The sequence below is a fragment of the Odontesthes bonariensis genome, chromosome 8, assembly GCF_027942865.1.
Source record: "Odontesthes bonariensis isolate fOdoBon6 chromosome 8, fOdoBon6.hap1, whole genome shotgun sequence".
In the NCBI taxonomy this organism is placed as follows: domain Eukaryota; kingdom Metazoa; phylum Chordata; class Actinopteri; order Atheriniformes; family Atherinopsidae; genus Odontesthes; species Odontesthes bonariensis.
In genome coordinates, this window is record NC_134513.1 from 7,792,274 (window position 1) to 7,819,041 (window position 26,768).

Here is a 26,768-nt window from a genome sequence, read left to right on the forward strand (position 1 = left end):
ACACAGTGATTGATTCATGTTGAGGCACCAGGCATCAGTGCATCAGCAGTTGATATTCTACTGAAAATCCCACTGACCAATCCAGCCATCATAAAAGCTTTGTCAAGAAACAACCTAGTCACCAGAGTCAAGAAACAGATAACCCATGTGTTTCTATTCTTTACTCTTCTGCTTCAGAGACCTGACAGAAGAACAGATTTTTCAGTTAGATTAATCAGATGTTCAGAAATGTGGCAAAAGATAACTTCTAACACAACTCTAAGATTGTCAAGTAGTCACATTTCTAAACTCGTGAATTCAAATAATTATAATAAAACTAATCATAATCAGTTAATATTCTGAAATGTTGTGTCTCTGCCTGTAGATTGCCTTCCTATATACCTCTGCAACACAGCAGAGCAAGTATGGAAGGATTCGTTAACTCATAGTCTCTATGCGGAACGTGACGACACAGTCATCAGCTCAAGAGGCTCGATGACAGCTCATGGTGTTTTAAATGTTTCTCCTATGATCCGATGTCTTGGAATGATTAACTATAAGCTGCCTCAAAAACTGCACCAAAAACTACAGTCCTGTATATCTAAAGGCAAGCGCTTAAAAGGGAACACTTTAAGTCAGCAGCAGCACGGCACCATCTGTTTTACCGCAGCACCTATAACAGTGAGACACAGAATATTTGTTCTGAATAACAACAATTACCACATGCTCTGTTATCAGAGGTATCAGAGCCAACAAAGGTTAAATGTTCCCCAATCCTCCCTGAAGGAAATATTACCTAAAATATGTTTTTTTCTGGATCAAATCTGACAGTAGTAATGCTGCAGAGAGCATCATGATTACGTCTTTCTGGTCATTAAGACATGAACAACAAGCCCCAGTTGGCTGCAGCTGTCCGTTTCTGGACTAATGGCTGTTAACAAAAGCTAAACAAAAAAAAGATGAAGAAAAGATGCGATAGCTCAATTGTAAAGTGTCCAGGGATCTCTGGAACAAGTGCATTCATTAATAACTAAAGAAAAAATGTTGGAAATAATACAGGAGCCTTGATAATGGCCTCTTTCATTCGAAAGAGATTTCCGTTCCGTAGCTTCATGTCGACTCATTGTTTCATCTGAGTTTTTTCAGAGAGATATCCAGTCTGTGGAAATGGAGCAGGAGATTACACGCACTATCTCCCTCGCCCCATTGTCATCATCTTTCCTACAACTCACAGGAGGGGACTTCAAAATGGATACCACTTTATTCTTTCTAATGACCGTTTTAGGGGCTTTAATGGCTCTTCTGAGAATCTGCAGAAGCACTACCCGGACTGTACCAGTGTATAATAAACAACTTTCTTATGTGTGGTTTTTTTATTATCCACTGTGTATCCAAAATAGATTAAATAGGTCCCTACATCCTTCTTATTTTAGTTTCGGGCTTATTTTGGTTTCCTTTTTAAACATTTGCTTCACAATTCCAGACCAGCCAGAAATGACTTGTCCGGATGTCTGCTAAAGTGCAGCAAGAAATCAAATCAAAAGCATACCAGTGGAGAGAAAAGTAAATGAACAGGCGCTAAGAAAGCACTAATACATACTACAATAATAATACATGTAGTCAACACACTTAGGAAAATTGATACGTTTAGAATTGCAAATATCAGAAGCCTGTGCATGCTCAAAATCACAAAGTTAAAGGTAGGGTAGGAGATCCTGGATTTTGAGTCCAGCGAAGCTGCATTTTGAAAATACACAGGTCAAAAGTCCCAACCCTTTTCTTCACTTTCCCCCCGAAGCCACGCCTCTAGAGTACATGAACGCGCACGAGCACGAAGGTGCACGAGCGCTGTTCTGACAGCAAGCATCGATCGTTGCCGTATTTAGTATTTAGTATATGCTAACTATACGTTTAATAATGCTAGGTGCTAGCCAAGCTGGCTCTAGTTTAGCTTCCTGCCAAGCTTCTGGACGCGTAATTCGTTCACGGAGCAGGGTACGTGCACAGGGGGAAGGAGGGGGAGGGAGGAACAGATTGCAGTTTGATAGACGGCATCAGCATCCAATCATCGGATGATTGGATAGTGTTTTTCCTAGATTGTACGTTCTAGAGGCCACTAAAACTTACATTTTTGTGTCAAAACTTTTAATTAATTGGTTGCAATGGGGGTGTGAAGAGTATTTCAAGCAATATGTAAAAAAAATGCTCCAGAAAAAGAACCCCTACCCCACCTTTAACATGCTCATTTTTAGCACGTTTTATCTTGTTGTGTTTAATTCTTAGCTTAGTATATTAGCATGGTGGTATTTGTTAATTCACACTGTTATTATGGGTATGAAAACTGCTGTCTAATATGAACTAAGTGTCCTTAAGCTTAAACACCTAAAATCAGAAATACAGCTAAATAGCTCTAGCAGTAGAAACTACTTAGCTGAAGTTAGAAACTACTAAAAACTACTTTGCTAAGTATTCTTTTATATATATATATAAATATATATATATACATATACATATATATGTATAGAATAGAAATAGAATAAAAAGCGTCAAACTTATTACAATATACTATCAGCGATTCATGAATGTTTATATTGAACTTAAAGCAAACTGTAACTTGAATGTCCACTTCCACAAGTCCACGTTATTGCGAAAATGTTGCTTGTTTTGGAGAAATGACATATGAGAAGATGACATACGAGAAGACTGAGTGTGACATGTTCAGTGAGCCATTTGTCTTCTCTCATCACTGCCACCTCACTACTTGTGCGCTCGTTGACTGTGCTAAACAGTAAATCAGAGTGAGCTCTCTCACTGACACGACACCGATTAACAAGTTGAATCGACTGAAAAAAGATATTGATCAAGTCTGACAATGCCGATTGCGCACTTAAAAAGCGTTGACTGCTCTCCGGAAAATACAAGAGACAAATGTTGATCGATACTCCAGACATGCTCAACGGTCGATTATTTCACTGTCGCCGTATAAGGCCTAAAATATGCTCTACTGTGTAACTGAAACAGTTACCCACAGTGTATGAAGATTGTGGGTAAAACAACAAACAAAAATAAATATTTGAAAAAGTCAAAAGCAATATCTCTGTCAAGAAATCACGGCAGAAATAAAGACAGGTGAGAGATAAGGAAAGAAGCGGGAAAGCTTTGATGAAAATATCAGCACTTTGGAGGCAAGCTGTAAAATACTGATCATTTCGACTCAGCACATTCTAATAAGGAAATTGTGTGAACCATCTCGCTACAGGCAATCACCCTCTGTCGTCCTTGGTTATGCTAGCTGTATTTTTCCAATAACCTAACCCATCAAATTAAAAATAATACCCTCAACAAGAGACTTGGGGAGAAAAAGTGCAAAGCCCATGACCTCAGTGTTTCGTTTAATCACAAGGAAATCATATTTAAACTTTTAAAAACTGGCAGTGGATGAGACTGGAGAATAAAAGCACTTTTGATGGAAAACACCAACAGCTATTTGAGACTTTTGTAAACTGTTTTCATCAAAGCTTTCCTGCAAACTGCCCGGCCTCTTTTTGTTTCTTTCTTCATTTTCCGAACTGGTGAGGTGAGAGCTACAAGCAGATTGTTCAATTCACAGCTTTATTACCCCGAAACTTCTACGAGCCCTCTGGCTCCCTCTAAAACACTCAATTAGTGGGTCTGCATTATCTCTCAGCAGTGCTGCTGCGAGGATGGAAGCTGTGGTGTATTGTCCATCATTCTGCAGCTGCACATGGAGTGCGTGTTAAACACAGATAACTTCAGTCTGTCCCTCAGCCTCTGAAGTCCCTAGCAGTCAGAGGTCTGAGAGAGGCAGTGTTGACTATCCTCAGTCTCATAAGCCAGCCTGAAGGCTGGGCAACAATTATTGATGAAGAACATCTGCAGGAGGGTGGTGTTCCTCTCCAGAGAGGTGTTGCAGAGATGAACGCTTACAAATGCTGGTGCTGTTACAGATGCTTCCACCTCATTTCAAATGCAAGACATTCCGTGGACTTTAATTCAAATCCAACACTTCACATCACATCACATCACATCAACTGTCTACATCAACAAGAGACTTAAATGTAGGAAGTAATCCCGGCTTCGTTTTAAGTGTCAGCAAGTTGATTGTCATTATATTCAAGAGTACTCAGCCAGCGTTTTTGTCCTTGTGGAACAAATTTCTTGAGACAAAACATCATTACTGTTTTAAATTGGACTTTTGTTTTTCTGTTATGTAATCACTGCAATTGCTTCAATCACTTTAAACTGCTCTCCTGTTTTGAATGTGTACAATTTTGATATACAACTGTTTAGGTGTAATGGGTTACTCTTTAAGTGAATCTTTGGCACTGGCGTTTTTCAGCAGTCACTGCCGGTGAGTCACTGCTGGTGAGTCACCTTGGGATGCAGTCTCATTCGGCAAGTGAAATCCTGGAAATTTTTCCTCTGCATTTTGGAATTGGAATCAACCTTGAATCAGTTTTCTTTATTAATTTTGGAGAACAAAAGTAATGTTTTAGAAGAGGTCCGTCTGGTTTATGCACACCTTAATAAACATACTTTTTGATCCTGGAGACTAGAGTCCTGTATGAATGAGTCCTGTATGTATGTGTTTTTAACTTAAGGATCTTGGTTTGCCTTGGGTATTGAGTTGTTTGTTTCTACAGTATTTAGAAAAGCAAAACATTTTATTCTTGTGACTGGGCTAAAAATTCCGTACACTACACTAAAAATGGCCTCTGTGATGGTACAATCACATTGTAAAAAGAATGTATTTAAGTTGTTCCGATGATTGTTCTCCAACTCAAATCAAGTCGTTTTGTTTTCCAACCCTAAGCAAGTGAAGATACAGGCACGAGAAAGTTTTCTTGCAACTTGAGTTCACATGTCATCAAGGCAACCAGCAAAATATGCTTGTTTCAAGTGGGGGGACCAATTGCAACTCTAAAGAAACGGGACATGTTCGAGTCCAACCCATTTTTCTATTGATTTGTTTTCAGTTTGACTTCCTTTGCTCTACTACTGTACCAGTTCATCATACATTTAAAGTACTTGGTCAGAGTTAGGAAAAGATCATTGCCAGGCATTAAAATACACAGTAAAATATAATTTATTGCAGTAAGCTTCATCAGCACTTTTCCTTTAGGAATGGTGATGCGTTCTATGACTGTTACTTCATCAGTTCGTAGAAGCCTGCACATTAAAAATGATTGCTTTGGATGATACCGTCCACAGTATGTGTCCACAGTGAGGATCAGCTGTATCAACAGGTTTCAACACTCAGTTAATTGTTACATTAGAAGTTGATTTGTCAAAATAATTCCAGTGTATAAACATTGACATAATGAAAAACTAAACTATGATGGCTGACCTTGTAGTGACCAAAAGCCCGTGTAGTAATGTTTAACAAATGGAGAAAGTTATTCTAGTGATTTAGCTCAGAAAACACAGGCATAAAAACGCTAAAGTTGCTCTACAAGCAGCTCTTTGCAGCAGTGAGCAGGAATCTGAGTTCTGCGTTGAGGGATGATAACACAATAATGAGTCCAGCATCATGTAATTACTGCAGGATGCTGCAGCAGCTGACAAGGCCTTCCAGCAGAAATCCATTGTGCTCGTGTGCCAACATTGGATTGTGAGGTTGAGATGTGTTTGTCAGCATGCCCTCGCCGTCTTCGTAAATGTGTTGGGAGACAGATAAAGAAAATGGAAGCGGTCTGCACCAGTAAGTGAATGTGGCAGTCGCAGCTTTTAAGGCCAGTGAACATTTCTTGTCGAAAACACAGACTTGAGGATGAACAGATATGAGTACAAGTATGACACCACAGACTTCAGTGGGGACAAAAAAAGGAAGCGGAGTGTGAAGTGAAATGACAAGCTCTCCTGAAACACTGAGATGTGCACGCAGAGAAAGACACGAGGGCAGCATTATCATCTCTAATGTAGCTTAAGTGCTACAAGGGGTACAATATCTGTTTTAAAACTAAAAACAGAGAAATGCAACCTTATCTAACTCTACTTTATGTTGTTTACCAACTGGATGATGGTTTTGTTATAAGCTTTTATCAACTTTAAAAATGTACTGACTCATGTCGCTCTTTTATTTTTTCCATTTTCAATTTGCACCTGTGCTGAAAAATGGGTCAGACTGTGAGAGATTAGGAATGATGATGCATGGCAAAGGGGAAAAAAGTATTTTAACTCTAATGTAATGAAAAATGAGGCAAGCACGGATGGACTCGAGATGAAATGTAACACCTTCATCTGTGCAAAGCTATCCCATTATCCAACATTCACAAAGTGAGAGCGGGATAATGGAGCGGGAAGACGTAGGGTCACAGCATTAAAAAACTGAGATGTTAATGAAATCCTGCCGAAATGCAGGGAAAGGTATGCTTTAAATATACATTTTCTTACAAGACTGGTAACTGGCTCTGGATGGAAATTAGAAGCGTATGATGTTTGAAAATGTAAAAACTCACATACATCCCAACGAAAATCACAGTTGGTTATTCTGAAAAGGAAATAGGGACTCCTGCAGCCTTGCAGAGGGATTTCTCACTTTGTGAAAACCACTCAGCTCTGAAAAACAAGCAGTGTTGTTCTTTGCCTGTGCACAGTAGAGTACAAAAGGATTTATTTTTCAAGCTGGGTATTGCCGGCTCTGACTAATGCAACCCTGACACGCTACTTAATATATAGCTAAAAACAGAATAAAATACCTTGCAAATCATTCCAACTCTATGCTCAAACAACATACTGAATGCTGCAACTGAGAGATATCATTGTTTCAAGCTGATTTTTAGTTTTTGGCTGTAACATATGTCCTAAAAGTTGAACAGAGGCATGCTTACCTCTCTGTTGCATCACCTCTGTAAATCTTTGGGAATTGAGGTGTTTTGAAAGTGAAATATTTTCCCATTCCTACTTGATATTGGATTTGTGCTGATTCAAAGATAGTGATGAAGGGCTGAAATACAAATTGTTCCATTTTTATTTTAAAATGCATTTTTCATATTTACACAGTTTTCAAGGAAGAAAAAAAATTGCAAAAACAAACAGTATCGGCTATTGGACAAATTACTGTGTAACAGTATTGATATCGACCCACAATTTAAAAAAAAATAATCGGTGTCATGATCCGTGTTGTGTTGATGTTTGTTTTCCATTCTGTTTCTTGTTTGGGTTCTGTCACTTTCTCACTTGTTTCCTCAGTCTCTCTTCAGCATAGTCATCAGCTCCACTGCCTTCACCTGTGTTCACTTGTCCTCAGCTGCACTCATTCACCAATCACCCTCCTCTGTATCTAAACTCCCGGTTTCCTTCACTCTTTGCCACATCCTCACCGTTACTCTCTCTCATGTTTATCCTAGTTCCTTGTTTTCTTAGTGTTTCGATTTTGTTGTCCATGTTTCAGCTTTATATAATTCCGGCTTTGCCGTGCCTTTATTTAAAATAAATAGTTTTGTTCCATTTTTGCCTCCCGGGTCTCGGTCAGTGTCTGCACCTGGGTCCTCCTTCCTTGCCTCCACCATGTCGACACGTGACAATTGGGGCATTCCTGGAGTCACAATCCATCAATCCTTGACCACTGATCACATTCCTTAACCATGGTAGCCATGGTTACTGTAGGCTGATGTCTTGTCTACGACAATGTCCACGTAAGACTACGGTAGCCACAATTCATGAACAATAAAATATGTATAGTCTAACTATGTATTATTTAACCATTTGATAGGAAGAGCATAGTAGAAATGTAGAGGAATTGCAATTTTTGAGCCTCTGTAGCTATTATAGATTCCATTGTGTGGATGAAATCAGTAAAATAGACCAAACAAACCAATCGGAACACCACTATGGATAAAATCAAGGTGTTAAGTTCTACTCAAATCCAGGGCCAATGGGAAGAGGTAGGTCTTCAGATAGATAGATACCTTATTGATCCCGAAGGAAATTCAAGCATCCAGTTGCAGTAACATAACATACATTGAACATACATTAGAGTTTATCATTCAGCTACATCTTGAAAGTTTCTAAGGTACGTAATTGTCCTAACAGGAGCATAATGAAGTTAAAAAAAATCCCCCAGACAGAGAGGAGTCAGACCATATGGAGCTTTAAAAAACAGAAACAACAAACATCTTAAAATCAACCAGAAGCAATTTTAATCCAGTTTGTGTGAGTGCAACAATAAAAGCCTCCTAAAATACAGTTCAAAACCTTTATTTATCTTAACAAATTCATCTCTAATGTACTTTTTTTGCCATCCTCTGTCCCAGAGGCGCATCAACCTTCAGGAAAGGTTGTTAGATTCCTGGACTGTATTACATTTCAACATTTATTTGCCGAGAGGCTATTCTGGACCCATGGGGCAGCCGCAGCACTGCTGAATGAACAGCCTCTTTTTGTTACACCTGGTCACAATATGTCAGATTGGTGCCTTTGGATCCTACATGCCACACACAACGCAGCACATGAAGGGAAACAAAAAAAAAAAAGATCTTCATTGTCGAGTGTCAGAGAGATGAGGAAGAGTTCAAACTCTCGGAGCGTCCACTGCCCACATCTGCCATCGCGATCTGCTCCCTTCGCTCACACAAAGACATGAAATATGAGCGTCTAAGATGAGCAGAGAGGTAATGGTGGCCTCAGAAATAAAAGAGGTATTTTTCCATCTCGAGAGAATGAAATCATGGACATAGTGATGGATGTTCCTCTTCTATTATCCATTAATTACCAAACAAGTCGTCTGTGAAATTGCTCTGACAATCAGCCGCTTTACATCCAAGAGATCTTGTTTAGAGATCAGATACTTAGCTAATTGGTTAAATTTGGCTTTAGTGAAAACAATTAAAATGTTTTGATGCTGAGTAAATTTTCAGTGCTTTGTGCACTGACTCAGATTCTAACCATAAGGCACCTACTTTCTGACACCGATTTGTTCCAGGCTTTTGATTTGATACTGGAGGTGGTGTGTGGAGCATCTTAATATCATTACCTCATTATTTCTGATTATGGGGATTTAAGTAATTGCTTTAAATCACTCATACCCCCACAGAAATAGCTTACAACCTCTGTCATCCTCTCCTTCATTTCAAACAATGAATCCAACAGGTGCTACTTTCACATAAAATGTTACCACGTGGCTCCACTTGCAATTCGCCATTGATGTGATTCGTTAATGTTCACGAGTGACAGTAACATACAGATACTATTAAGCACCTGTCCTTTCCAAATGGTGTCTTCTGAGGACTTCCCGGATGGTTCTGTGCACAAATAGACCTTCTAGCACATCAGCTTGATAACATTTAGTGGAAGGCAACATGCAGGCCAACAAGAAGCTGCAAATGACATCTGCATTCACACTTCCCATGAATAATTCCCTGGAGGATTACCTGCTGTGTTCACACATGGAGTCACGATGTCATTTTTTGGGACTTTTGACAAGGGAACTGGTTGGTTAAAGCCAGAAATTAGACTTTTGCTCTCTCACACGCAGCCCCGTGAAAAGCTTCAGCACTACGCTCCAGGTTTGAAATACAGACTACACGATGTAAGAAATCGGCTTATTCTCATCATCAAAATTTGCACCAAATTAATCAAGGTTCATGTTTTGAACACAATGGAATTATATTTCCAGGGCAATTTCCAAGGACAAGTTGGGGAGCTGTGTAGAAACTACTTTGTTTGTCACAAAGGATGTGTCAAACACCAAGGTTTTTTGCTTTCCTTTATTAAATTGCGGTTGTTACCTGTGTGCCACGCTGCAGCATTCTGGGTCTGCATGTGTGCTATGATGGCATGTCAACACATCCAATTGAAAACGTCTTAAGCAGTTTTATTTATTAAAAATTTACAGCCTCTTCTGTCTCATCCAGCCCAGATGATATTGTTGCTCTCTTCCACTCCTCCTGCCTAGCCATTCTGGATATGGTAGCTCCTCTTTGTCACAAGCGCCCAAAATTTAGATCTCAAGTTTGGTTAGATGATGCCTCCCGCTCACTCAGGCAGGCCTGCCGGAGAGCTGAAAGGAAATGGCTAAAAGACCGTCTTACAATCTCCCATGACATTTTTAAATCTACTTTAGCATCCTTCCAGGCAGCTGCCAAAGCAGCCAGAGCTAAATACTTCTCTGATATTATCAATCAACATGCTAACAGACCCAAAATCCTGTTTCACACTATTAATCAAATCACCAACCCTCCACCCTCACCGGCTCCCTTCACAAATGCTGATGCTTGTGAGAAATTTAAGACATTTTTCATTGATAAAATTGAAAACATCAGAGCACTGTTCTCTCCCCCTCCTCTGCCTTCCCCCACAGTTAAGGTGTCTTCAGGCCCTTTATTTACTTTTAGTTACTTTGCTGATGTATCGCTGGCAGATCTCAAGGACATAGTCCTCTGTATGAAACCCACATCTTCCCCTGGTGATGTTGTCCCCTCTTCTATTTTTAAAGATGCTTTTGATGTGCTGGGCCCTTCCATACAGTTAGTTGTCAACTCCTGTTTGACATCTGGCGCTGTCCCTGCCTGCTTTAAGCATGCAGTGGTCCAACCCCTGCTTAAAAAGCCCAACCTGGATGCAAATTCTTTAAATAATTACCGTCCCATCTCTAAACTTCCTTTCCTTTCCAAGGTACTGGAGAAAGTAGTGCTGGCCCAGTTGCTTCCCTTCCTGACTGAGCATAACATCCTTGAGCCCTTCCAGTCAGGTTTTAGAACACTCCACAGTACTGAATCGGCTCTGCTAAAAGTCACCAATGATCTGCTTCTCACTTTAGATTCAGGTCAAAATGCGATCCTGGTTCTTTTGGACCTCAGTGCAGCGTTTGATACTGTGGACCACAACACCCTCCTATCCCGTCTTGAGGACTGGGTAGGCATAAAGGGGACAGCATTACTCTGGTTCAGCTCCTACCTCAGACACAGAACCTTCTCTGTATCCCTTGGTTGCTCCTCTTCCTCCTCAGCTCCTGTTTCTTATGGGGTCCCGCAAGGCTCCATTTTGGGCCCTTTGCTGTTTTGTTTATACATGCTCCCCCTTGGCGACATCATCCGGCGTTATGATATCTCTTTTCACTTTTATGCCGATGACACCCAGCTATACCTGCCCCTAAAATCTGATAACTCCATTCAGCCTCTTCTGGATTGTCTCCAGGATATTAAGCGCTGGATGAGTAGTAACTTCCTTCAGCCCTCCTAAAGCTAGGCCCCTGATCGAAGGACAATTAGCCCACCTCTCCCCTTTTGTCAAGCCACATGCCAAAAATCTAGGTGTCACCATTGACTCAGAGCTCTGTTTTAAAAGGCAGATTAGCTCTGTTATCAAGAGTAGCTTCCATCAGCTGAGAATTATTTCCCATCTCAAACCCTCCCTGTCTCCCAAGGACTTAGAAACAGTAATTCATGCATTTGTTACATCCCGGTTAGATTATTGCAACTCCCTCTATCTTGGTCTCACCCAGTCCCAACTTCCTCGTCTGCAATTGGTACAGAATGCACCTGCAAGGCTGCTAACTGGCACCAAAAAATATCAACACATCACCCCTGTACTGACCTCCTTACACTGGCTCCCCATTAGCTTTAGGATCCACTTTAAAGTCCTGCTAATTGTATATAAGGCACTGCATGGGTTGGCTCCCTCATATATCTCAGACCTCCTCCATCCCCTCTGAGCATCCAGGTCCCTTAGATCTGCCGACAAGGGTCTTCTCTCTGTGGCCCGCACCCGCCTCAAGCAAAAAGGCGATAGAGCTTTTGCAGTAGCAGCCCCACGTCTGTGGAATTGTCTTCCCCCAGATGTTAGACTGTCTCCCTCTGTGACCACCTTTAAATCAAGGCTCAAGACCCACCTATACTCCCTGGCCTTCCCTGCTTCCTAGCTTTATATTCAAGTGTCTTCTGTTCTGTTGCTATTTATTTGTTAGTGCTGTCTATTTGTCAATTGTATTTCTGTATTTGTCTTTCTTACTCTCTTTGTGTTTGCTTTTATATTTTGCTTGTTCTGATTTGCTTTTATTTTTCTATTTTCTTTAGCCATATCATATGTACAGCACTTTGGTCAGTGGAAACTGTTTTAAACGTGCTCTATAAATAAAAATTACTTACTTACTTTACTTACTTACTTGATTTTGTTAAACACGTTTTTTTCATTCTCAAATTGTTGTCTTTATCAGACGCTAATGATCAAATTTCTCCGACAATGGCCTTGCACAAACTTCCCTTGAATGCTATATTTCTTCAAATTAGAGCTAAATCCATTATCTACTGAAAAAGCTTACCGGCACTGCATTGGAGGAGAAAATTTACTTCAAATTCTCAATGTTATTGGTATGACTTGTTATAGTTTTCTAGTGTCTTATCCGAAGGCCTAAAAACTTAATTCGTCCTGGTGCACATAAACACTAGTGCCGAGTTTCCACAAGTTATCATAGACTCATGAGCCACTTTACCTCTGGTCAGTGTGGTGTTGGTCCCTCTGATGATAAGAGCAAAGTGTGTCCTCAGTTGCCCTATCGATAAACAGAATGTTGAAAACTCTGATGGCCTGAGGACTGATAAAGAATGGTGCACGTCCGGGGTCCTTCCCTTTAAAACCCCACGGTGCAGAAACTGCATACATACTTTATTTAGACCATAGATTCTTATCTAAAAAAACATTACATTTACATTTGCTGTCAGACAACCACCTTTTTTCATCTGGGATATTAAGAAGAGGACATATTTCCACAATAAAGAGACACTCTATTTTATATCTGTCTGAGAGATGTAATAACCACAGGTATTTATTTATCTACAGGGCTCTGGGTGGAAAATTGCCATTTTATATCTCATCTTTGCCGTTCTGGCCCATATTTTACCCGCTGCAGTGAGAGGCTGATGGCTGAGGTACCAGTGACAGAAATAAATTATAAAGTACTGCTGTTTACTGCAGTCCCACTTAAAGTTCTGCAAAAATTAACTATGGCTTGTAAATGGTGCTTTCTGTTTCATAAATAGCTGTTCTAGCTGTTAGTTTTCAGCCGTAACTGTTTACAGGATCTTGGTTTAAAGGAACACTTATTTCTGTGACAAAAGGATTGACCTGGGGTTACTTTACTGATTCACAACTTCCAATCTCACTGATTGTAGATATCTACATTCTTCAAATTTTTTCACCTAACCAACCAATTCCCAATTCTCTCTTCTAGTCTCACAGAGTCAGACTCAGACTTTCTCTTTAAAGCATCTTCATCAGAGATGTCTAAGCATAAGGGAAGGCATGTGGAGCTAAAAACAGGAGGTGGTTCTCAAAGTTAGGGAAATATCTGCAAATTGTCCTGGGCACAAATGCTTTAAAATGTTGTTACAGTTATACAGTAAACATATTTAACAGCCATATTATTTTCAATTGTTGTGTGTGCACGGTGGAGCTGACGGTGGGATCATTACCGTGAAACTTCATAGGATTGTTCCAATATGTTTTCCAAATGCAAAGAAGGTGTCTTTCCAAGCCTAAGGAGGACAGGACTTGGTCAGGCCCATCCTGCCAAAGAAACATTTTTGACTTTGAGAAGCATCCACAGACTGATCAAAGCTTCTTCCCGATTACTTTACATTAATTTTCCTTTATTCCTAGACAATCTATGATTGTGCAGCATATCAAATTAGCCAAATCACATCAAATTGTGTCTGAGCTCATATTTATATGCATAGTTGTAATTCTACTAGTCATCTTGAACTGTTTTATTTAGCATTTTAGAGCCTGGATGACAGAAAAAATGGACTTGCAAATGTACAATGAGCCCAACGTCTGCTCTTTATTTGATGCAAAACAGCCATTATTGCATCCGACAGAATAAGTCTAACGTTCTCGCATGCTTCAAGAAAACACCTGCAGCACTTTGATTTAATAAATGAGCGACGCATTGCACTTGGTGCTTGGTTTGCACTTTTTGTTAGAATTATGCAGCTCAAAATCCTTTTCTCAGAGAAACACAAACGTTGCTTAGAGATTGGATCATCTCACTGTTGGTTTCATACTTCAGAAGTACAGAGGACCAAAGTTTTTTTTGCGTTTCAATTTTTAATTTGTGCCTTCAAAATTTCAGCCCTGAGGGGACAATTCAAAGTTTAACAGTGGCATACACAAAGACTTTCAAGTATTCTGTGGTGCTTTGAAATAATAATTCCCCTGCAGAGCAACTTTTCCCACTCAGTTCACCTGTATTGTCCTCTTTTGTGTTTTGTATGGGGACGTAACCTTTTTAAATATTAACAGACTCATGACCGTAGTAAATTGAGTAGTCCTAAGTTTTAAGTGGTGCTGTTTCATGTATTCATTACCCACTGATCAACTGAGTCGGCCAGAAGGTGTAACTTGCTGGATATCTTCATCCTGGGCATTATTTCTGCAAAGATTGGCAAGATATTTCATTTTCACTTTCTCATAGTCATTGTTTTTGAATCAGACCAGTGGCAGGATATGCTGGGCACATCAGTGCAGTGATGTGGAGCAACACGGATGTCATCACATTGAGAAAATAGTGACAAATTAAGCCACAGTCCGATGCCATGGTGACACATTGTAAAAAAAAAAATAGAATCTAGAATATGCTTAACCGCTACAAGATCTTTTAGGTTCGAGTTGTTTTCGATGGGGAAAATTCGCTCTTCTTTTGTCTCTGCTCTCGGTAGCAGTTTTCTTTGGCTCCTCCATGAGATTCCTCCCTGCTTCTCTGAACGGGCGGCAACACCCATTCCGACATCCCACCATTCCAACAAGGCTTTCCATATAAGGAAATGTGCGTTACTCAACAGGTAACAGTCCCTTCTTTCTGTTCATGCATTTTACATGTTTTAAGACGTGTGTACAGATGTGATACAGTCTTTAAAAGCGTAATTAAAGCCTCTCCCCCTCTCTCTCTGCCTGTTATTCTTCAAAGCTTGTCATGTTTGAATGATATTAAATTGATACTGAATGATAATTTAAGGGTTAAATCTACAGCCAGAGGGGAGGATCAGGTGGATCTGGGCTTATTTTGGATTTTAAAAATAGAAAATAAAAGCTCGTGTCATGTTTTACATTTCTGGTCCTGTTTTAGGTTCCTGTCTAGTCTTTAGTTTTTGCCATGTTTTTCCTCAGTCACTCTTGCCCTGGTCATCAGCTTCACTCACATCACCTGTGTTTCTCCCCTCAGCTGCACTCCATCACTAATCACCCTACTCAGTATTTAGTCTCCAGGTTGTCTCATGCCCATTGCCAGATCCTTTAGTCATAATGGCGGTGTGGTTGTGTAGGAGGACCTGGATGCAGATATTCCAAATGAAAAACTTGATTTATTTGAATCCAGACAAACAACAAGCTCGACTGAGCCAGAATACAAAAACCTAAACTGAGACTATGAAAAATACTTGACTTGGAAAAACAAAACCTGACTATGACAACAAGAACAGACCTGATTCAGCATGGGTGAATTTAGCATGGATGACAGTGAGGATCTAGCAATGAGCATGAGAAAGCCTAAACAGAAATATAAATCATGACATGATGGCACTCAGGATGCACCCATAAGTTACTATTTCACTATAAATCTGATGTGTAACAGCTGTCATGTAGGTGTCGGATACCATCAGATCCTGACAATGTCACGAGTCCGTAATTTTCAAAATGCACTCCAAAAGCAAATTAATGATATTCAAATAGTTTATTACACAAAAAGGAGTGACAAAAATAGACAAACACTGTTCACTTATTGATTTAAAGCTATTAATAATAATAATAATACGTTATAATATAATATAATAATTCTAATATATGAAATTGGTCTGATTTGCAGCACCGGGGTGCATTTCTGATATGGTAAGTGACATGACTGGTTGTCTGTCTGGTTTGCAACTGAGATTGAGGCAATGCTGGACCGGATCAGCCGGGGGTTCAATAATGTGTTTTGTGGTCATAAACCAGACCTCTTTATGGGAATGGGAATGAATACCCTATACCAATATAATAAGACAAATGTGCTATGCTTCTTTAAAAAGAAAAGAAAATCTTCTTTTAGGTTTTATCTTCTCAAAGGACCCGTAATTAAATAACCAGTGATATAACTTGGTATATACATAGATTAGAGAAGTTGCATAAACACGAGCTTCACTTCCATGATGAACAAACTTTTACAGGGTTTTTTTGCACCTGTTTTAAAGATTAAACTTCTCTATGCGCAGAAAAAGTGTTTGAGACAACAACCGGCAGATCTGCTCCTTCCTTGCAAAGGCAGATGGAAGAACATGTTTGAAGTCGCACTCCTTTAATGTAATCACGATACACTTGGTAAGCAGATTCACACTCGTGTTATTCAGCGATTCGTGAGCCGAGGATCAATCTGTTCACATAACGTGGCATGAGGAGAAAATAACGCCAGAGAATCCACTCAAATCCACTAAATTACTGCAAGCAGTTGGCAGAGACTGTATCATGGGCCACATGTCAACCTCTGGCATCGTTCAGCTGCCCAACAGACGTAGATATGGTGCATTAAACTGGGACCCTGCCATTGGATCCAAGTCAACAGCGTATCTGTTATGTTGTGGACTTTTAAGTTCAAGTAAGCAAGAATAAACCCAAGAGAGTAGGTGAGTAACGCACACGATCAGTGTACGTGTTGCATTTTCTGCTGTGAAGAACTGATTCGCAAACGGTGTCACCTTTTTCTTTGCTTTTCATCTTTATGGTATTTGCATCCGCTTCCCTTTCTTTTCCAAGAGTCAAGTCTTTGCACAATTATAATTAGCTGCTCATAAGCTTGTCTTCGCCCTATTAATTCTGTGTGAAAGCCACATTTCGCAGGAAAAAGAATCTCCTTTGCAACTGAAAAGATTTTGAAATTAAAAGTTGCATACAGCATTAATAGTTATTCCCCAATACTAAGCATCTGATTTTAGGTCATTCTTACTTGAATAATGCAGGATTTAAATAGGTCTTGTATTCAATAGGCCATTCAGATGACTGAACATTATTAGTTTGTACATGGTAATGGTTACTGTTGCCTGGCAACGGCTGAGGACAGCTGAGTGCTGTCCAAGTAAACTAATGAATGTCAGAGTAGAGTGAATGCATAGAAAAGGGATGGTTTTCTCTATATCATGAGTTTCTAAAATTATCTCAGGGAAATGTTCTTTTTAAAAACCTGTCGGAGCAAAGGAAGATTACTTTTGTATTATTGATATATATGATGTACATTTCACTGCATTTTTTTTTCTCTCTCAGGTCTCTTCTAGTTCCGGTATAGATACGGGTGTATTAGATCATGTTTCACAAGCTGCCTTCAGGTCAAAAACAAGTCATTGAATTCTTACTCAGAGATTTACTGGTCCATAATGTGCTTTGGGGTCCAAGCCAACAGCCTGGACATGTGTACATGGGATAGAAACGCACTGCATCACATTGTGCAGATATCTGCGGGGGACAGAATGATCTAACATGAGACCGTGAAAATGACGGGGAGGTGTGAAAGCTAAAGGTGGAGCTCTTTCTTTCAAGTTGAGGTCAAAAATGTCTGAGGCGGTGACCTTGGATATAATGATCCCCAGGCGAGAAACATAAACAGGTGTTGGAACATCTGTAACGGAACTGTTCCTGGCTGCAGAGTGTCAGAGAGAGTCGGAGACGGGGAGAGGAGGATGAGCAGTGAGGGGACAGCGGAATAATGCTGGGTCAGCCTCTGACCATGATAGCCCACAGGGACAGGGAGTGTTCATTTCTTCACACTATTTGGCAAATAGACGCAGAAATGAGTCCATGAGCGATCAGTTTAATGTGCGTAACTGTTTCTGCTGCATTCATAATGTGCTTTATGTCATAATTAGATTAGTTTTATACATGATCCTGTTCAGTAGACAAAGTATTTTGGGGGCATTAATCATCAAAATGAACATAATTCTTAGTTTTGCCCTTAAATCCATGTGTTGATAATTTATGAAAAACCGTAGTCATATTTAGATTTCAAAACAAATTAGAGGTCCTGTAAAGCAAAAAATGAGATTTCAGTGTCTTAGTAAATCCCAACCGTTGGTATATTACAACCGTATAGTTGTGTTTCAGTTATTTAGAGGACCCGAACCCAGATGTTAGGTACAGTCTCACAGTTTGAGAATGTTTCCTCAGTTCTTTTGAGCGAACAAGGTGTTGGTTGCTCTCTTTGGAATAATCACTAAGCATCGTCAAACTGTGAAAGATATCATGTCCCAAGATTTGGATGCAGATCAGGCCGACTGAAGGCCCACAAAGACGTTTTTCACTGGAGTATCTATAGCAGGAAAGGTCCAGTATTCTTTTACAAAAGGGAAAGGCCAACAGCAGCTCATTTATCTTAAAGATACACACTTTGAAACGGCTCATTTGGAGCAGTTAGGCGTACAGAGGCAAGGTAAAGTGAATAATCTGTTCAAGAATTTCAAGTGCATTTTCAAAAGACATGTGAGACTTGCATAAACTTTTTCAAATGCGTATAATATGGGAAACTTGCATCAGTCAGCAGGGTAATCACTAATCACAGACATGAAGTTATGCTTTGCACAACCTGTATGCTAGTTAAGATCAGTGCAAACTGAGTCAGTCAAACACAAAGTCCTTTACAGAACTCCCCTCCACAGCACAGATACAAACAGATATGTTCACATAGATAAATATACACCCACAACACACTTGACCAGCACAGCCACTCCCAAACTCAACCATCCAAACAGCCAACAACAGACAAGGCACATCCAGGCACATAGATGCTCAAACTCTGACACACCTAAACTCATACAAACTGTCCCACTGTGTTACAATCCAGTGAGCAGATGGGGGTTTTGATCTAATTCTGGATAAGTAAAGGCTTGCAGAGCCTCCTTAAGTGTTTGAAAGTTTGTCTCTGCAGCATTGAGCTGCCATGGCCAAGAATAATTATTTTGTGGAAAACCATGTGTGCATTCAGTGGCTGGATGAGATGGATGAAATTAAATTCCTTCATCAGTCTTAGCTTCTCTTGGATATCTCTTGGATGTCACGTGACCAAAGTTTAATACTTTGCATGATGACACGGGTCCAAATTCCATTAACAGACCATACTGAGAGAAAGCTCTGGAAAGGCTTGTTTGGAAGAAGGCGTGTGAGAAGAGGAAAATGTGCTTCCTTTCCAACCTGGTTACAACACGGTTCCTGCTGTGTGTTCTGTATACTGATGAGAAAGCTACACTCACTCAGCTCTGCGATGCTGCCCACCCGGGTTGCGAGCAGTGACTGTTCGAGCGTGCGGAGCTCTGCTTGGGTGTATCCATGACCCTCACTGCCCCTTCCCGAGCGCTGCTGGTCCCGGTGCAGGTTCAAACTCTCAGGCAGGCTCAGCACACCTGGAAATAACACAGAGCAGAGACAAATGGTAAAAAAAAAGTGGGAAGGAGAATATTTGAGTATCATATTTTCTTAATTTTCAGCTTGCTGAATTACTGATATGAAATTAACCACCATCAATTAAAAGGAGAACGCAAACTGCAAGTCCAGAGAAGCAGGGGAAATGCAAATCAGCACTTTAAGCTAAACACCGAGTCGGAAACTTCGATTAATTTTGCAAACCGCAGTCAGAGAGAGCGTTTGTCTTAATTACTAAACACGGAACCACGGGTTAAAAGCATATGTTGCATCTTAACCCTCAGTGACTAATAATTTATCAGATCCTTACTTCACAAAGTTAGCTTTTTAACAGCAACTCAAAGCTCTGCATTTTCATTGAGTTAAATCTTTAAAGTCAACGGCCCCTGTGAGGAAATCTTAGCCCTCTTGTAGTTTGATTTCACTCTCTTATACTTCATAGCTGCAATGATAGTTGAGCAAAATTCTGATGCTTCAAGGACACAAACTGAGTTTCCTTTACACCACATCTTGTTCTGATTTCAGGTGTCTTTTTATTTTTTTTGCAAACACGTTGCAGCAGATTATGTTGGAAGACAAGAATAAATCCACTTAGGTGGTGTTATTGCAGCAAGGCTTTGTTTAGCAGCAGAAAATGGCTTGTGACAGATTGGATATTGAGCTTTTTGCTACAGAATAGAAAGCAACACCACATTGAGTGCTAATCCTAATGATACAGCGCAGTGGGATACGGCATTTATCAACAAAGCGTAATTACAACATGGGGGAACTTGGTCAATTTGTCTGTGTTTGATGCCAGCATAGAAGACAAAAGACCCATACAGTGGACACAGTGCAGCAGGCTTATAAATCCTATTTTGTAGTTTTTCCTCCATAGAAATTAGGCAAAGATCCAGATTCAGATTCCACCCACCATGTTCTCTTCCCACAGTGTCCAACCCAAGAATTCCGGTATTCCCCAGTCAGTCACTCCCTCTTCTTCCCAAAGCCTTTCTGGGGAGGTTGCCTTTTTTTTTTTTTTTTTTTTTTTTTTTTAGGCCTTCCAATAATTCCTCTAGCAGCTTTTTCCATGCTGTTTGACCACTAAGCGGTATTCAAGGAGCAACTGATATTAGGGTGTGTCTGAAACAGGATTCCTCAAGTAAAATATGTGACCGTAAGTCAGGCAGTGGAAGGTTTCTGTCAGCAGCAATGCAACATTTCACTATTATGAAGTAGAAATCAAACTATGTTGGAATCATTTTAATACAAATTTAAATGCAGTTTCAACTTTATTTAAATGACTACATGTCAATGTGTATCTAGGTGCTATTTCCCACTAGAGTACAGTCTTTTTAATGCTTTTTAAAAAAAAAAACATCTAAAAATCTCAAAGCGTGACAGCAATAACAGCTCTGGAATGGATTACTTCCTGTCTGCCGGCGCAGAACACAGAAAACACCTGCGACCACAACAAAATATAATGTGAGAGGTGACACATTCAGTTAATATCTTTAAGTTAATATCCCTGCATGAAAGGTACTACATCCAGTAAGGGTCCTTAGGGAAGATCCTCTTACCCTCCCTGCCTACCAGTGTAAGTCACTTTGGATAAAAGCGTCTGCTACATGCATAAACATAACATAAGAACACAAATGTGCCCTCACACACCCTAATTCATAGCTTAATTCACTCAATTAAGAGTTTAAGCTATGAAGAGTCTCTACCAGTGACAATGTAAATCTGTTCCATAAAGATGAGTAAAAGATAGAAATTGCTAAATATAAAGCTCATCAGGTTTGTGTTGCTGCAGTTTGTCCAGTGCAGTAAATGTCTTGTGAAAGCATTAAACTTAAGGTTCTGAAACGGGACTTCAGAACACCGGATGGAAAGTAGAAAATCAGGGATTCGGCATGCCTGTGGTCTGAAGGAAGCTGTCAGTTCCCCTTCCTTTCCTGTCACATAATGCAGAAGAGAGATGATCTGATCTCCTGATCACCAAAACCATGTGACATTCATGTGACTTCTTCTGCCAGAGATTTTGCTCCTAGTTTTTGGGAGGGGGAAATGGTTTGAATAATTGAAAATGTTCTCTTTAATCAGAGAACTCTGATCTTGGTCGTCACCCATTTTTTTCCCCTCCCACTGCCCAAACTATTCTTTAAAATTTTCCTGGTTAGCCAGTGAGTCCTTATTCTGAATTATTCATCCAGTCAGATCAAGACATATAAACAACTCTGCAGCTCTCTCTTTCCCCACCTCCCACTCCCTCTACATGTTATCTCTCACTAACATTTGGCTTCTACAGATAGAGGGAAAAAAAAGTAGAAATATTTGATCTTAGGTGATGTTTGTGTAACAAACATCAGAAGTGAGAAAGATGCCAGCCTGGCTCCTTGGAGACGAGGAAACGGGAGGAGGATGATGAGAAGAGGGGACGCTCACAAGAACGTCTGATTAGAAAATGACAAGCAACATGAGACCTGAAAGAATGCCGAGTTCGCCTCAGCCACGTCTTTCTGTGACCTTCAGGGAAGCTGGATGAATATTTACAAACACTTGAGAACTGTTCTGATCCTTGATAAACAGGTATGACCTGCATTTTCTATTCTCGGGCTTCCATCATTTCAACCGCTGTCGGGCAGACGGAGATGGAGACTAGATCACAGGGACACGACCACTTTAAAGCTCCAAGCGGCATACAGATACGCCCCCCTTAAGCTTAAATCTTCTATGAAGCGACTTTTCAGACAGATTTTTCTGGGTTTACATGGGCATGTTGAGTTGAAAATGAATGAAAGAGGAGCCAAGATTCCCTTCCCTTGGCTGATTTTCTACACTTTCTCAGTCGGACCTTACATTTATAACACCAATAGACTGGTCACATTTGAAATGGTGAAATTATTACATCTCATAAAGTGCCACAATTAAGACTTTCACTTACAGCATTGATACAAATTTACAAGTGCCGGTATTTAGTAAACTTATCTCAGATGTCAGTCATTCAGACGTCTCTTGTATGAAGTCGATAAACATATTATCCCATTGGAGCTAAGCAAATAACCTTGTCTGACAGTTGGCAAACTGACATTTGAGTTAAATCGGTTGTCAAAAATAACCCTAAATTTGGTTGAAGTTTACCATGGCAAAGTTTGTGGACTGTTCTGATCAGAGCTTTAAAGGTTCAAAAAGTGTTTTCTGGACAGCCCAAGAGTAGGACAGGAAAACTTGAAAAAAGCTTCGGGCCTCCATTGACCTGTTAGCCTGGCTAGCTTGTTAGCATGTAGCCACCAAGTCAAATTAGTTCTAGTTGTTGCCGGCTCAGCTGTTACCTTGTTAATAATAATCAAAGTTGTACATGGAAACCAACCACTGTAAAATCTGTGACTTAAATAAGCTGATTGTCATTCAAACTGTTAGTAAGTTTGGCATAAAAAGTAAAAGCTGCTGGAAATGCTTTTTTGCTTGCCTTTCCCTCTTTTTCCAGTCTTACAAAATAAATAAAATAAATGTTTTAGCAGGTATAGAGCTAATAGTGATAATGTAAACATGATATTTCAAAAGTAAAATAATGACACGCAGCGCTTTCCATGATATTGTTGTGCAACGCAAATCAAACCACTAAATCTCAATCTCTTTTATATTTCAGTTCAGTTCAGAGGTCCCACTGTGAGACAGTGAATAAAGATGAGTCCAGTGTGAAGTTTTTTTTCATTTTCAACATTGTCTTTCAACATTATTCAGAAGGTTTAGAAAAGATTGCACACAACAGAGATATGAGTGAGCCTTTAGCTGAAAGGGACAAATGACAGGCCCTAATAGCCCAGCCGAAAACGCATGCATTTTCCACACTACACATTATATATTCTACACAAGATCAATTTGAAATCCCGAAAGCACCCTGAAGTCTTAGGAAGAACTGCTCATCACTTTTACAAGTATAATGTGTTTTGCAGAGGGTTTTTGAGAAAAACACAGCTGGTTTAATGGCACACCTTGACATTTAGAATTAGAAATATTTTTCCTGCACCAGACACTTAGAAAAACAGTTATATCTGAGTATTTCTAAAAAAAAGCCTGGTTTTCTGTGTTGTTTCTCTTTTCACTGAGACGATGTGTCACACATCATGGCACCTTTCTTGACTTGCTTATTATAAGCAATAATGATATTATCTAACATTTTTAAAAAGGCAACAATTTTATAGCATCCATTACTCTACTACTCCACTGATTTCCTTTTTCTTACTTCAGCATGCCAGAAAACAGAGAGAATGATTTCCTAAGCTATGTTTTTTTTTTTTTTTTTTTTTTTTAGGCTACTCAGAATTGTTTATTTGAATTAGAAACAAATGACACTCTTTTTTACAATCACATGTGACAGACAAGAAGAAGAAATCATCATACAAAGCCAGAGCAGCTGAATGTTTGGCAAGTTATGTAATCAGTTATATTCTGTTAATCAGCCATTTGATGAACTAATTGTTTCAGCTTAATACGAGGGTTATCAACACAAGCATGCACATGGAAATGTTTCAGTAATAGCTTACTGTACAGGCTTTTCTGCCTCTTGCAAGGGAAAATTCCAGTAAAAAAGAGAAAGAAGGTTGTTTTTAGATCAGAAATGGGACAAAGCATTGTCTGGACAATTTGAGATCAAGACCTGTCCATAATGGAATTCATGATCAAAGCCATCCGTTTATATGACAGCCAGCCAATCAAGCCTGAATGGTTTACCACCAAGGAGCAGAGAAAACTCAATCCCTTAATGCCCAATCTTCAAACATTCCCCACAGCAGAAATCTCTTGTACAGAAGAAGGGCAAAAAAAACACTAACAAAATTGATTACCCAATAAGAAGTAGAGCTTGTATCCCAAAGATGACATTTTGATCTGCAGTAAGCCACATGTACTAAGCCTCTGCAGCTCTAAATTACAAGTCAAGGTCAGCGGGGTCAGTTTGCAGCTGTGGACCGTCCACATGTGCAAATATTGCAGCACCATCAGATCCTTTTTTTTCCCCGCAGGAATGTCCAATTGATTTTCTGTAGTGGGAGAATGTCGCTCTGCCTTTGTCAGTAAGAAAACTCTGTTGGAATATTAACAGGTAGTTGCCATGGCAATAGGCAACTGCTGCCTAACAGCACAGTGATTGGCTGACGTGGTCGTCTTTTGTTTTTTTTCTACTTTACTGTAAGGAAGCATTTACACAAGAAAGCTCCCAGGGATTTTCAAGCATTGCAGCCACATGCACATGACTGAGCAGACAAGAAGTGTAACAAAAAAGGCATTTCATCAGGGGCATGATTCAGGGGTGTAATTGCTGCATTTACACCCATCTCAGAGACATTTATTCTTTCACCACTGATGAATGGATGTAGTAGGGACTTAGAACACATTAGGAGGGAAATGGTCAAAATGATTAAATGGTTGACCCTGCTGTCTGCCTGTCTACCAAATTGATCCATACCCTTGCTGCTGGTAGAATCCCACAGCAGAAATGAAAGGGCACGAAAAGAGGAAAAACCTCAGCAAAAGCCGTGTCTCACTGCAAATCATGGTAAATTCGTACAAAGGGCAAATGGGTAAGAAAGCGGCAGAGCAGTTTCTGTCAGAGCACTTTTTTTGTTCCAGGTGGGAAATAAATCACGAAAATTACTACCACTGTGGCTCCAGCAATGACTACAATCCGTAATGTTAACTATAAACCTTCACTGGGTCTAAAACTGCATTCAGTATACATTTGCACTATAAATGTATTCACATCAATAAGTAAAGATATAATCAGTGCAATTTGAGTACCCACATGGTGAGTTTATAATGACTCAAACAAGTCCTCCAATCAAATCAAACATATACATAAGTTGTTGTTTCATTGTTGTTTATTTCAAGTTGAGCTGCTGCTCGTTTTTATATTAGACATTGTTGCACTAAACTCCAATGTGAAGAATTTGTTTATTACTTTTTTTTGTTCAAGCTACCTCGGAGAAGTGCTAAGTGTTAAATGATAAAATAAGGTGAATAAAACAAAAAATCAGGGACATCCTGGATCTGTTTCTTCGCCGTTCTTCATTTTTTTTAATGTACTGTAGAAATATCGGATTGGGACTCAGTATCTGCAGATACTCAAAATCAAATGACTCGGACTTGGACTTGGGGGCAAAAAAACCTGATTGGGACATCCCTCGTAGTAATGCATTTAAAATGTTTTCTCAGCCTTTGGAGAGTTTGAAAAATCTCCAAAAGTTGGGTGAACATACCTATAACAGACATATTAGCTGAGTTCTGCATTTGTGTCACTATTTGTGTATTCTTTCTATCATTATAAATCATTCATTTTGTGTGAAGGCCTTCTTTCTAGCTTTGAGCGTCTGTTCTTTCTGCAGGCAAACGAATAAAGGCGAAAAAAGTATCTTCTTCACAGGTCCTAATGGAAGTACTTGCGCTCTGGCATTTTAAAAGAGTGACATGAAGGTCTTACAGTTTTAAATACAGTACATTTACTGCCTGACACTGCAAAAATGTTAAGCAAGGAAAGATTGAATCCACCACACATGAGATGTAAGATGGACTGCAATAGTGACAGTCCTCTTGAATAAGAGTTTGAACTAAGTTTCTCAGTAGTTGCTAATTTATCCCCAAAGAATAATGATTGCAAGTCAAAATCTGTTTTTTGTCCAGTAAACTCAGGAAGACACTTCATGAATGGAAACAGAGTAAAGAGGTTAACACCTGTTGGAACTCCCATAGCATTTCTGCAGATTTCATTGAGTCAATTGTGCCAATGCCTCCTGTAATATCTGCAACATATTAAGTGTGTGTACAATTCAATATTCTGAAATTCATGTGTGCAGTCACCAGTTTAGTGACTCTTTATAATCACAGTACTCAGCTGCTGCTCACTGACCTGATCACTGCGCCCCGCCATTAGCATTGGAACGATATACTTCATTCCATCACATTCGTTTCCACTGAAATTTCCCCTCCCCATGTGTAGTGTTGGCCAACAACACGGGCCCACACATCCTCATCAATAAATCACACCAAGTAAGCGTATCCGGCATGAAAACGCATGCAGATGTCCTCACTTGGAATGATTTTGCAGCCTGTGCTCATCTCCTTCCCCTGACCCTCTCTGCATGTTTACAGGCATTCCCTTCCCAACATATTTGCATAATCAGAGATTCATCACTGCAGTCCTCTTCTCATTTTGCATCTCAAGCATCAATTTCAATTTTTGGTCACGTTTCTTTAACCGCATATATCATTTGCTTCAGAGCTACAGTACACAGTTAATAAATGGATTGTTTGAAGCAGCTAAAATTGCAGCTATTTTTTGGCCATTTTTCATAGATCTTTAATGTAAGCATGTAAAGTTTGAAATTAAAATGAACACATGTTTTGAAAAAGCAAAGAGTCCAAGG

At 39.7% G+C, this 26,768-nt stretch overlaps 1 protein-coding gene across 2 annotated transcripts in view; it reads right to left on the reverse strand.

The window, feature by feature from the left end:
• The window catches only part of LOC142385217 (ankyrin repeat- and BTB/POZ domain-containing protein 3-A), a 197,509-nt gene that overhangs the window by 49,887 nt on the left and 120,854 nt on the right, over positions 1–26,768 (reverse strand). For both annotated transcript variants that reach the window (XM_075471519.1, XM_075471518.1), the window contains exon 2: positions 19,200–19,349. In XM_075471519.1, the coding sequence (XP_075327634.1) occupies positions 19,200–19,349 (150 nt within the window). The remainder of the gene's footprint in view (positions 1–19,199; positions 19,350–26,768) is intronic.